Below are 12,980 nucleotides of genomic sequence, written 5' to 3' on the forward strand. Positions count from 1 at the left end.
TCTTCCTTACTGTGGAACCAGTTTATCTGGCAGGAAGTGGGGTGTAAACAGATCTGGTTTAAATAAGACATTCCTTTGAGTAGGCATTCATTCACTGCAGGTAGAGTGGGCCATGTGACCCAGTTTGGGCCAATGAGATGTAAGCACCAGTTGATGAGTGGGCTTCAGAGAAGCTCTTTAGAAGGTCGGACGAGGCCTGGCATCTACCCTCGCTCCTTCTCCCCCGATTTCCCTGGCTTTCCCTTTCCCTCCGCCTGAGCTGTGGCTGCCTCGGCTGGAACACCGGCAGCCATCTGGGCAGATGTCAGAGGAGAAGCTAGAAGGAGCCTGGGTCCTTGGAGGCATGAGGGAGCTGCTCTCACAACCCTGCAGGCTCCTGTCGCACAAGAGCCAAACAGACCTCTGTCTGGCTAAGCTGTCTTATTTGGTTTTTGTTTTGTTCTTGGTTCCAAGCAGCTAAATTCATTGCCAACCGATACAGTACCCTAACGCCTAACAACAGGAGCACAGTTAATAAATGACAGTCCCATCGTACTACGGATTATGTTATAGCTACTATACGATTGCGCAGAAAAATATTCAGTAACATGGAGAGGTGTTTGTGGCATATGTACTTTTCAATGTCCATAATATCTACAACTTCCTAGTTTGGGGGACAGAAGAGTAACAATGGGGCTATTTTTTTTTTTAAATGGGAAATTGTGGAGATTTTAAAAACATGAACAACTAAATGTTACCCCCACTCTCTCTTTTTAACACGACATGCGCTTGTCTCGCCGTCAGGATTTTGCACAGCGGTCCCTGCCACGTCAGGAGCCAGCCCCTCCCGACGACTCGCTGCCTCTCACCTTGTTCTCTTGGCTCCTGCGTCTGTCCGTGCTCCTATTCGCCACAGAGGTGTTCGGCTCTGGGAGGGGTTCCAGGTCAGGGGCTCCTTCACAGAGTTGCCATTTCCTGGTGGATCTGTGACATTTAAGAAACGTAGCATATAAGAAAATGTGCATTTCCCCCCTTTGAGGCAATAGTTTGTATGACCAGGTCAGTGACACCTGTCACCCTGGGTGTGGAAGGAGGTGAAGTGAAGAGGGGTGTTCTTCTTACACCCCCCCCCCCCCCCGCGGGACTGTGGCCCACCCTGTGCTGTATTTGGTGACCTGGGATGCCACCACAATGAAAATTATGATTATAGTACAAGAAAGTTCATACATATGGACAGATACATACACACATACATTCATACAAGTACACACAGACCTGCATGGAAAAAGAATCTTGGAAATGAAATCGCAAACTTAGATAGAAACCTAAGTAATATCTTAGATGGCAGTAGAACCATAACCGTTAGTGTTAATTGTTTCTAAGACACACAAAAATCACTTGCAACTTATCACTCTTTTCACATCTAACTTTACAATGTCCAAGTCCTAATCCATATATTTTTAAAAGATTTTACTTGTTAATTTTACAGAGAGAGGAAAGAGAGAAGGGGGTAGATTGAGAAGTATCAACTCAGAGTTGCTTCACTTTAGTAGTTCATGGATTGCTTGTCTTATGTGCCTTGACCGGACAAACCCAGGGTTTTGAACCGGTGACTTCAGCATTCAAAGCTTCAACTCAGATTGAGGTTCTATGCACTGCACCGCCACAGGCCAGGCTTAACCAATATTAAATAAGTTACTTTCTGTAGAATGTCAGACCACCCATGGGGGCAGGGAGGTTGTCCATGCTCTAGAGCAGGGGTCTCAAACTCAACTCAGCATGTGGGCCGCAGAGCAAGATCACAGCCGTTAGGCGGGCCGCACTAGGTCTACAAAAGGCAACTGTTACGCAACACTTTTCTCACTGCAGTTGAAAACAAAAAAAAAAAAAATCAGTACAACAAGCACAATCGTACATGCAGTTTACTCAGTGTCACAAAACGACCAGAAACTGTAGTTCACATCACAACTGCTGTTAACTAAGCTAATATCTAGCTAGGATGCTAGAGAAATGAAAAATACAAGTAGGCCCCTAGGCTTACTTAATTTTATCCAAAATATTTTGAACTTCGTGGATTAGTCTGCGGGCCGCACAAAATTGTTCAGCGGGCCGCGAGTTTGAGACCCCTGCTCTAGAGTGATTTTCAAAGGAGCCTGCTTAGCAGATGAACCTGGCAATGTCCTTACCTCTCAGACCCAAATCACAAACCAAAAAACACCAACAAACAGAACAGACAAACAAAAGTAGGGCAAACCTGCTTTTATTGTTAGGAAATTAGGGAGTGGATTCCTTTATTTTTTTAATTTTATTTTCATGTAAATACGAGTCAAAACGGCTTTGCGTGGTTTCTTTTGTCATGTGTTCTTCTAGAACCGGGTTGGTTTTTCTCGTCTTCGTAGAAAAATAGATGTTCCAGCCACCTTTTACTTAATGGTCTCGTCTTTGCCACCAATCCATATGTCGCCAGGGAAGATGAGTAAGTCTCATGACTAACTCATATTCCTAAAGTTATTTAAGACAAAGACATAACTACCTTTTTTTTTTACTGCCAAGGCACAGTGTTTCAGCAGCAGGGTGATGCCGGGCACGGCGTTTCAGCAGCAGGGTAATGCCGGGCAGAGCTGTTTCAGCAGTAGGGTGATGCCGGGCAGAGCGGAGGGCATCCTTTTCCCCCTGGACTCTGGGTCAGGAAGCCCTGGGCTGCCTTAGGGGGCGTTCACTCCCTGGGGGGTCAAATGAGGGAGTCACATAAAAGATAACACTGTGAGTCTGATCAAAATATTTCTGCCCTGGAGACAGATGGCACCTTTGGGGCTAGTGTGGTCTAGGCTGGTCTCAGCTCGGAGGCCACGAACTCGAGGCTCGTTCCCTGGTGACTCAGTTTCCCTCTGCAGCCTCATCTCTCTCTCTCACACACACACACACACACAGCCCCACACCACCCCTCCCCCGCGCAGGACAACCCCCACCCACTGACGTGGGGCAGTGGGATCGCTCTTCGCTCTGAGTTCCACGCGTGGGTCCCTGGGGCAGCCGCTGACCGCGTGTAGCTGTGACGTCCTTGAAATGTGGCTAGTGTGACGGAGGGAATAAACGCTTCATTTTCTTTTTCACTTCATCTAAATTTAAATTAAAAAAAAAAGAAAAAAAAGCTGGTCCTCGAGTCAATTATCGGAAAACTCCGGAGGATATGTGGAACAATCTGGGTGTGTAAATCTGCTTTCCCGGCTGTACGTTTTACAGAATCTACATTCAGAGCAAGAGTCTTCCCAGGGCCCAGGTAGCGTGTAGAGCTAGAGGGGCCGTGAGTATAAACTCCCGGCCGGATCTCAGAGGCTCCGTGCAGAAAGAGGGCGGAGTGTCCCGTCAGCTACTGTGACGGTGGCTGCCGACCGTGGGAGGCAGGGATACAGGCACTGTTAAAGTGCGTTGAGCACGTTCCTGTCTACTCTGGGGGTGTGGTCGCTGGAACATATTAGGAGTTGGGAGGAACCAGGTGCTCGAACCCTGGTCTCCAGCTGCACCGGCTTGGGGACTAGAAGGATCCGAACCCCAGTTCCTCCTGCACCGCTCACGAGCCGTGTGTTTCGGGGACAGTGACTCAATCTCTCGGGGCCTTGGTTCTTTTTCTTTTTTAACTGTAAAATAGGTATGATAAGGACACCCTTGAAAGTGCTCCTATAGTCACGGTACCTATACGTACCTGACTCTCGGCCATGTCCTTACACATCCTTTGAAGACTCATCTAAAATTTCCTCTTCTTCGGGAGATCTCCCCTACCCCTGCCCCCCGCCCCCCAGAAGGGCCTCGTTCTTTGCCTCGTTCTCTTGTCAACTTTGACGCCACGCTTGCTGTCAAATGACATCAGTACAGTCTTGCAGGTTCCTCAAGGGCGGGGTCTCCAGCTTTCTTTGTGGGTAAGTTGTTTTGTTTGTTTGTTTGTTTTAATTTGTGGAAACGTCAAACATACCCAAAAGCTGGGCGAGTGATAACGTACTGACTAACCACCCTGCTTCCGCAACTATTGTGTTTCAATCATCGTATTTCGCTTGCCGGCTCGGTGCTCAGCGTGTGATCGTGTTAGTGTTTGTGGCACAAATTTGACGCCGCTCCTCCCATCAAAGAGCAAAGTCAGTTTCCCCTTCTGCTTTTGTCTGGGCTGGCCCTGTGAGCTGCTTGGGCCTGCAGAATGTGGTAGAAGTGCAGGTCCCCAGGCCTGCCGGCTTCTGCTCTCGCTCTCGGGGAGGCCTGCTGCCCTGTGAACAAGCTCGAGTTAGCCTGTTGGAGGATGAGAGACCGCATGGAGCAGAGACCAGCAGTCCCAGCTCCGTTCCCCCTTGCGCCAACCAGCTCACTAGCCACCCGAGAGGCCAGTGAGACTTTCCTTGACCTTCCAACCCCAGATAAGCCACAGCCACTAGCCGACTGCAGAGGTCCAAGTGGCCCAGACAGAGGAGCCACCCGATCAACCCCCAGAATCACGAGGAATGACAAACATTGTTTTGTCTCTCTGATTTGAGGGTGGTAGAACCCGTGACAAAAGGCTACCTGACAGAGTCTAAGTAACGAGTTATCGACCGAGCTCATGAAGCCTCTGGGTTTAAAGCAGAGGTTGCCGCCTCTCGCTCACTCAGGGTAGCGTGCTGTCCATCCTGTGACAGCTGCCACCCCCAGGGACTAGGAAACTGTCACACCCTCCACAACCCCAGAATGCCGTCCACTCAGCCCTGCAAGCAAGCCACAGGGAAAGGAGTCTGTAGCTCTGACACCTACGCTGGTAGATGTTTGAATTTTGTTCCGATCTGCAACTAGAATTCAAGCAGGTAAGATGTGCTAGGAACTGCATTAAAGGGTTACGGGGTCCTGCTGTGAGCTCTTCCTGAAGTATTGATCTCATGTATTTTCAGAGCCGCAGAAAATGGCCATCGTGGCGACCGTGAGAGGACAGGCTAGAGGTGGTGTTCCCAGATGTCCCCAAATGGGGACAGTTCCTAGCTTCCCTCCTAGGATGCCAGTACATCTAGGGGGTGTTCGAGTCCTAAAACCAGATAACCAGATATCGTTTTTTTTTTGTATTTTTCTGAAGCTGGAAACGGGGAGAGACAGTCAGACAGACTCCCGCATGCGCGCCCGACCGGGATCCACCCGGCACGCCCACCAGGGGCGACGCTCTGCCTACCAGGGGGCGATGTTCTGCCCCTCTGGGGCGTTGCTCTGCCGTGACCAGAGCCACTCTAGCGTCTGGGGCAGAGGCCAAGTAGCCATCCCCAGCGCCCGGGCCATCTTTGCTCCAATGGAGCCTTGGCTACGGGAGGGGAAGAGAGAGACAGAGAGGAAGGAGGGGGGGGTGGAGAAGCAAATGGGCGCTTCTCCTATGTGCCCTGGCCGGGAATCGAACCCGGGTCCCCCCGCACGCCAGGCCGATGCTCTACTGCTGAGCCAACCGACCAGGGCACCAGATATCTTTTGAGAGCAAAGCCAGTATCGTTGCATCATTTGGGTCGACACTTTCTCCGGAACTATCCACATCATCCCATTGGGGGAATTTGAATTCTTTAGATAATGGCTTTGAAATGTTCCGCCCTGTGGGACCTCTCCCTGACCATTGGCATTGCCTCTTATGAGCCTTTCATTTAATTAGGGCCTTCTGGCCCTGAGTATCCCAGCTGATGTCAAGGAACCGCTGTGACGGCTGTCCCCGGTACTGACCTGCCAGGTGCCCAGCGTCTGGCTGGGGAGCGTCTCTGGCTCTGCCTTTGCTTCTGTGTCTCAGGGCGCGATTGAAGACGGAGTTTCTCTGAATTCGGCTGTGGTGACGGAGGTCTTTGTTTGGGGGCTGGTCGGCGTGGGGCATCTTCTCTTCTTCTGAAAGTAACTCGGGTCTCACCTTGGCTGGGTCATCGGCAATTTCCCGTGAATTGCCTGCTGATTTCTCGTGGGACTTCTCCAAATGGTCAGGGTTCCTGGTCTCCATGGAAATCTCCAGTGCTGATGGTTTCTCAGCACAATGGCTGGAGATCAATAAGCTCCCAAACTCCACTGGTCTTGAGTGCTTTAGAATAGAAAGAGAACAGATTTTCCGTTAGACTCATCAGGCTAAATGTTTATTTAAGAGTACGTTTTCCACTCCCATTCAGATTTGATGAAATTTGGGATAATCTGCACATCCTGGCGACCACATCTTTGTTCGACGAAAATTACATTTTAACCACAGCAATTTGGCTGCATTCATGTATCATTTTTATAATTGAGGTTTGTTTGTTCTATTCCTAGGATGCACTCTGGAGGGAAACGCTCAGAGCGCCTTGCGTAGCCAATTTTCAAGTAAACATTTTCTGAATAACTCAAGAGAAAAGGAGTAGCAAAAAAATCAGTGAGGGGGAACTCCAGGAAACCGAAGTAAGGGGAGGGAAGGTGTGTGGACACAGAGGGCATCCTGGGACGAATGGACAGTGCTGGTGAGCCAGTGGCAGGTCCTACAACCCCAGGAAACGGCAGAATGGTTACAATAAAAGCGGAATTGTTCTTGAGCCACACACCTCAAGAGAGTGAGAGGTGTCTGTCCTGGTCAAATGACGTGGGGGGGACTCCCTGTCCTGCGCTCTGGTGGAAACTCGCCCAGTGGAATAGTAGTGGCTGGGTGAACAGAGGGGTGCCAGTGGGGAGGAGGTCGAGGTCATCACATATCTACTCTCTGGGGTCTAGGGCGGAGACTGGGTGTGGACCACGGGAGCAGGCAGACTCTAGCTTTGAATTCAGAGCTGTCAAAACATGGAGCGACGACCTTGGGGGACAGTGAAGTCCCTGTCACTGGAAGTGTCCAGACAGGGGCTGTGGAGAGTATAGGATTCGATGATTCCGACATCTTCTCTCCTCTCCTTTCTCTTTCCCTCTGCTTCCCGCCCGGGTTGACTCTGACCCTGAACCTGAGGCCCTTCTCTGCTGAGAGTTGATCTGGGGGTAACTAGTGGGCAGGGGTCCTTTTATGAGGAGACAGATGATGCAGGAGTTACCGTATTCCCTCATGTATAAGTCGCACCATTTTTTCAAAATATTTGGCGTCTAAACACTGGGTGCGTCTTAGACAGTGGTTGTAGGGGTTTTTTTACTTGCATGTCCCGCTTTTCCGTGCTTGTTTTTGCGCTCCTTGTTGAAGACAGCGATTCGTCATCAGTCACAGATGAGGACAAGCTCATGGATGAGGATTTGTATGAATTTTATGATGAATAAAACTTGAGTTCAATAACTTTATGTAACACACATTTATTTTCAAATTTCGGGCCCCCAAATTAAGGTGTGTCTTATACATGGGAGCGTCTTCTACATGGGGGACATACGGTAACTGTGGGCTAGGGCTGGCCGGTGGTGGTCTCTGAACTGGGTCAAGGAGTCCCTACCCCATCTTTGATGACCATGAGCGAGGAGATGGCAGGGACCCCGGACTGTGGGCAGGCTGGGCCGAGGGGCCGAGGCCAGAGGGCAGGTGTCACCCAGGTATCACCCAGGTATCACCCAGGAGGGGCAGGGGCATGCCTAAGCCCGGGTGGAGCCTGGGGTGGCGACAGTGTACCAGAGGCATGATAGGATCGGTGAGTCACACACAGGGTTTACGGAGGAGCCAGGAGGGGCCGTCCCCACCTCCGGTGGTTTCCAGGGTGACTGGGCGGGTCACTGCCACTCGGGGAAGCGGGAGCGAAGCCACCCTGAAGCCGTCACGAACACGCCTGCCTTTCGGCCTCCCAGGTTATCGTCATCATCGCCATTGTGATTTTAGGCGGCTTTTTAAAAAATTGAGGTATAGTTTACGTCCAGTAGAACTTGCCCTGAGTAAGAGGCAGTTCTGTGAATTATGATAAACCCATACAGTTCATGGAGCCAGCACCGCACGGAAATGCAGGACATTACTTCACCCCAAGGCTCCCTGGTGCCCCCGTAGTCAGCCCTCCCGCACCACCGACCCCCCGGGCCGGCCACCACGGTCTATGCCCTGGTTGCTCTCGCTAGCCTTCTCCTGACTGTCATGTAGATGGAGCCATGCCGAGTGCGGGCTGTGAACTCATGGAGGCCTGCATGGTGTACTGTGCGGGGCGCCGGGTTAGGAGTCAGGGGACCTGGGTTTGAACCCCCATTTCCTGCTGCTTGTAATCACCTACTTAACCGGGGATGCCAGGGCCCCAGTTTGGCACCCAGGGAACATGGGTGTGGGTGGGTGTTCTCTGGGGCTAACTTAGCTGGCTCTCAAGGTCTGTGATATAGGGAGGCTCAGAGAGCCCTCGGGGGAAATGCCCAGAGCCCTGGGGATTGTTCTCAAACCACCCCTATCTCTTCCTATAGATGAGCAGGCTCTGAAAGGGCATGTATTCCGAATCACACCGTGTTTAAGACCATCACACACACACACACACACACACACACACAATCTGTGAAACTCTCTGGAAAAACAACTCTAATTCCACCTCAATTATTGCCTATTTCAGGCAAATGCATTCTCATTCTGAAATATTTCTGTAACCACTCCATTTCTTCCATTCCCATTAACTGTGCCGGGGCCCCAAAGCCCCGCCTCCGGCCTTCTATTGTTTTTCTGAAACTCCCTGGGAACATGAAGCCCTGGTGTTTCTGTTCCAGGCGGCTGTGGGTGGAAGTCCATGGAGGCAGCGTGGTGGCTGGAAGGGGGAGGGCTGATGGGGAGGCCGCGTTGGCATAGCATTCATTCATTCACGCACTCATTCACGCGGCAAGCATGGCTGGCATGTGGCCGCGTCTTTGTCCCAGGTCTGCCCACATTCCTCGTTAGGATGCTCCGGAAGGGCGGGGCCTAGTTGGCTTTGTTCCCTGCTGTCCCTGGTGTGGAGTGCACGCACAGTGCTCATAAACGGATCCCCTCCGTGTGGCAGGTGTGATCAGCACCCTCCCCTTACAGAGGGGAAGCTGCGAGGCAGGGAGCTCTGGTCACTTGCCCAGGACCACACCGCTGGTGAAGGATACGGCGAGGATCACACCTCATCCGTCTGACTTGTTTGTCAGGGGGGAACCTGAGACCCGTGGGATGTGGTCATAAGATGCTGTTGTAAAAACTGGCTGAAGACTGCCCGGATGAGTCAGGCAGAAGCGGGTTTCTAGTCTGCTCTCTCTGTGCTCGTTGTGTGACTGTGGGCCTATGAGCCTGGAGTGACTATTAAACGTCCCAGTGTCGGGCTGAGGGCCAGGGGACTTCCCTGCATGAGTCAGCGGCGGCCTGGGAAGTCAGAAACATGAGAGAAGGTGGTGGGGAGGGGAGGGGGGGTTGCCACTAACCCATCCGTGGCAGCCCGAGCCAGCTGCTGGGGGTACGGGGACGATGGCATGGTGGGCACAGGGTGACACTTCCCCTAGACCAGGGCTTCTCCCAACGTTCAAGGGCCAGAGTCGCCGGGACTCTTGTTAAGACCCAGATTCTGACTCAGGAGGTCCGGGGTGGGACCAGAGATGCCTCCACTGTGAGTCCACAGACCAGCCTTGAGCAAGGCCCCGGGGGAGCGGAACCTCAGTGCCCTTGGCGGGTGTGGGGCCCCCAGGAGCTCCCAATGCGCCCGCACTTGCCCGGATCTGGGCGGCACCTCCCGGGTCGGAGGCAGAAGCAAGTCCTGATGTGGAGCAGGGCTGAGGCAGGCGGGAGGAGGGGTTGTCAGGAGAGGGTCCGGGTGTGGGGAAGCAGGTGCTGTCCCTCCACTGTCCCCTTCGACTTCTTATAAGGGAACCGAGTGGAGGAAGGGAGGGAGGTAGAGAACAAGAGAAGTGGAGGGAGCACCCTGCCCTGGACCGGAGACCCGAGTGCCTGGTCTGAAGCAGGGCCCTCCGAGTGTCAGACGGCCCAGTAAAGACCAGGCCAGCCTGCAGATTAGGGCCATGGGGGGCGGGGGGCAAACACTAAGGAAGGGAGGCAAGTTATAAACAGGGAAGACTCTCGACAGAACCACACTGAGGACCCTCCCCTGTCCTCGGGGAGGAGACCCAGAGCCACGGCGACCACGAGGTGTGTTAGCTGCCCAAGGGGGCTGGGGGGAGTGGCCCAGAAATGTGGCCTGAAAGTCACCTCAGCTGTGACTGTGACAACAGGAAGGGCTTCAATACTGGCAGGTGGGTCCCCATAGAAAGATGTGGCCCCTAAGAGGGAGGCTGGCCCGGCTGGTCCCCAGTCACCTACATCACTCCCACTTTCTTTCCTGTTCTGGCATCGCTACCTGGGCCTCCTCCTAGGTGAACGGCAGCGCTCACCTTGGCTGTAAACAACAAAGCTCTTTTATATTTTTAAACAAAGGGGGAGAGCTCGCTGTAAGGGAGAAGTTTAGGTAGCAGAGGAGAAACCAGGTGAGGTGTTTGGTTTGGGAGGAAAGCCTCGGCGAGGAGAGGAGCTCGGATGGCTGCCCGGGATGATGGCCGCCGCGGGGACAGGCTGCGTTATGATGTCACGTGACCACTGTGGGTGGTGTGGAAAACACAGGCGAGTGCAGGGGCCACAGCTGACGCCTCCCCGGAGGGGCCTCTGGGAACATTTTGGAGTTCTCAGGGAGCACACAGGAGAAGAAGTGAATGGGATACCCAAAGGGAAGAGAGAGAATCCCAGAAGAATTTGAAATGGGAATTCAGAAATTGGGGAACAAGGGTGGGGAGGGGCAGGATCGGAAAGGGGGCAGAGGGGAATTCAGGGCGGCAAGAATAGGCACCCGGCTGTCTCTCTACATGGGGGGTGGCATGGCCACACGCGTGGTGGGATTCAGCCACTTTGCACCTGTTTGACAGAACTAATACCTAATTTTTTGTTGAGCTCAGTGAACTGGTGGTTAAAATGGCACTTGTCATCAGGGTTCTCTCTCAGGTGGGCGCCTGGGCAGCCGCCAATGTGGAAATCACACATTGACATTCCTTACTCTTTTTTAATGTCCATCTGCACAACAGTGTATTCTAAACATCCATAATCATGTTCATTCCGTCCAAAGGTGAAAAACATTGCAAGTGAGGGCGCCCATCAAGAAGCAATATGGAAATATCTTCAATAACAGTTTTATTGCTTTTTTTGGTCAGGTATTATTTAATATTTTTTCATTAATATTTAAAACTCTTTCTTCTAACATAATCTAGTCTTATGTACCTCTTTTATTGTTCTTATTTAAGTATTAAATACATTAAGTAAAAAACTGCCATTCGGTATATCATTTTTTTATACTTAAAACGGTCATTAGGGCACAGAACCAGTTGTCACATTATTTGAATCCCACCACTGGCCGCAGGGCAGCAGCCTTGGCTTCAGGAGGTGGGGGAGGGGTCCCAGAGGCTGAGGGAGGGGGTGGGGGGGCTCCTTGGAGAACCGAGACTGAGGCCAGATGCAGAGAATGACATGTTTGGTGCCTAAAGGGATGGGTGAGGATTTCTTCCCTGTGAGCAGGAAAGACAATTGTATAGAAATAACAGAAGGGGAGAGGTCACTAACTGAAGGGGGAGGGGCTTCTGGGGAGGGAGTCCGAGCAGAGGCCTGGAGGGGGCCAGAGAGCGAGGAGGCAAAGTTCCAGGCTGGACTTGTGGGCTGGCTTTGGGGTCAGTAGGGAGAAAAGTAGAGACGGTTTTCCCCTGAGGCTGTTGATACACTAGGAGGGGACGTGGGGTGGGGGGAGAAGTTGAGCCCAAGATCAGAGGGAGGTGGCGCACTTGGGGGGAAGCTGGACTTGTACATGGTCCCTGTGACCTGATCTGAACTCACCAGAACGCAACCTGGAAGGCTAAGCCCTCATTACAGTAACAACTCATTGAGTAGCAGTAACAGTTTCTAATCCAAAGCACATCTCCACAGAGGTGAGAGCGCTACAACGCTGTGAGATAGAGGACATTCCGGAGGCGCTGGGGCCACCCTCTTCCCGCCATGGGGCACCCCCAGCAGTCATGCATCCTAGCAGGCTGGGACGCACGCAGAGGACGGGAGTGGTCAGACTCACTGACAAAATTCATGCACAGGATGAAATAGACCATGATGGAGCAGCTGTGGGCAGCACCCCTTTCCTGGTGATGCTACAGAAATCGAAGGAATCCATCTTTTTTTTTTTTTTTTGTATTTTTCTGAAGCTAGAAACGGGGAGAGACAGTCAGACAGATTCCCGCATGCGCCCGACCGGGATCCACCCGGCATGCCCACCAGGGGCCACGCTCTGCCCACCAGGGGGCGATGCTCTGCCCCTCCGGGGCATCGCTGTGTTGCCACCAGAGCCACTCTAGCGCCTGGGGCAGAGGCCAAGGAGCCATCCCCAGTGCCCGGGCCATCCTTGCTCCAATGGAGCCTCGGCTGCGGGAGGGGAAGAGAGAGACAGAGAGGAAGGAGAGGGGGAGGGTTGGAGAAGCAGATGGGCGCCTCTCCTGTGTACCCTGGCCGGGAATCGAACCCGGGACTTCTGCACGCCAGGCCGACGCTCTACCACTGAGCAAACCGGCCAGGGCCAGGAATTCATCTTAAACCGGGACGCAGACTGTTGGGGCTGAACACACTTCCCTCTTATAGGGAGGTATTCAGATGCCGGAGCGGGGCGGCCAATATATCTACATTTCTCTATTTACACGTATAATTTGCAACAGGAAGAAAACCCACAAGGGAAGGTGAAAAGCAGAGGCTCAGAGAATGAACTAGATATTCCTGTTGGCACAATGGTCAGCGGCACGCCTAGGGTGCAGGGGGCCCGTGAGTGGAACAGACGTCTCAGAAGGGAAAGCATGGTTGAGCCGGGCCACCGCCGGTGATGGAGGAAGGAGGAGGCGCTCGAAGGGGCTCCAGGCGATGGCAGGCGCAGGGAAGGCCGAGAAACCTCAGATAATGGAATTTTTCCCAGGCACCTCATGTCTCATAAGAGGAAGGAAACTCCAGACCACGCTGAGATCCTTTTTTCCGCTGACTATATTGGCAAACAATTAAAAGCTTGGAAAGCAATTGGTAAGGCTGAGAGGCAGCGGGCAGCCCCCAGACCTGAGTCCGTCCCCGT

General features: G+C 52.6%; 1 protein-coding gene across 2 annotated transcripts in view; it reads right to left on the bottom strand.

Moving 5' to 3' along the window:
• NGEF (neuronal guanine nucleotide exchange factor) overlaps positions 1–12,980 on the bottom strand; it is a 94,151-nt gene that overhangs the window by 60,169 nt on the left and 21,002 nt on the right. For both annotated transcript variants that reach the window (XM_066344989.1, XM_066344988.1), the window contains exons 2-3: positions 5,689–6,031; positions 849–963 (exon numbers count right to left, since the gene is read on the bottom strand). In XM_066344989.1, the coding sequence (XP_066201086.1) occupies positions 849–963; positions 5,689–5,953 (380 nt within the window). In that variant the 5' untranslated portion in view covers positions 5,954–6,031. The remainder of the gene's footprint in view (positions 1–848; positions 964–5,688; positions 6,032–12,980) is intronic.

Source organism: Saccopteryx leptura, chromosome 7, assembly GCF_036850995.1.
Source record: "Saccopteryx leptura isolate mSacLep1 chromosome 7, mSacLep1_pri_phased_curated, whole genome shotgun sequence".
NCBI classification, from domain to species: Eukaryota; Metazoa; Chordata; class Mammalia; order Chiroptera; family Emballonuridae; genus Saccopteryx; species Saccopteryx leptura.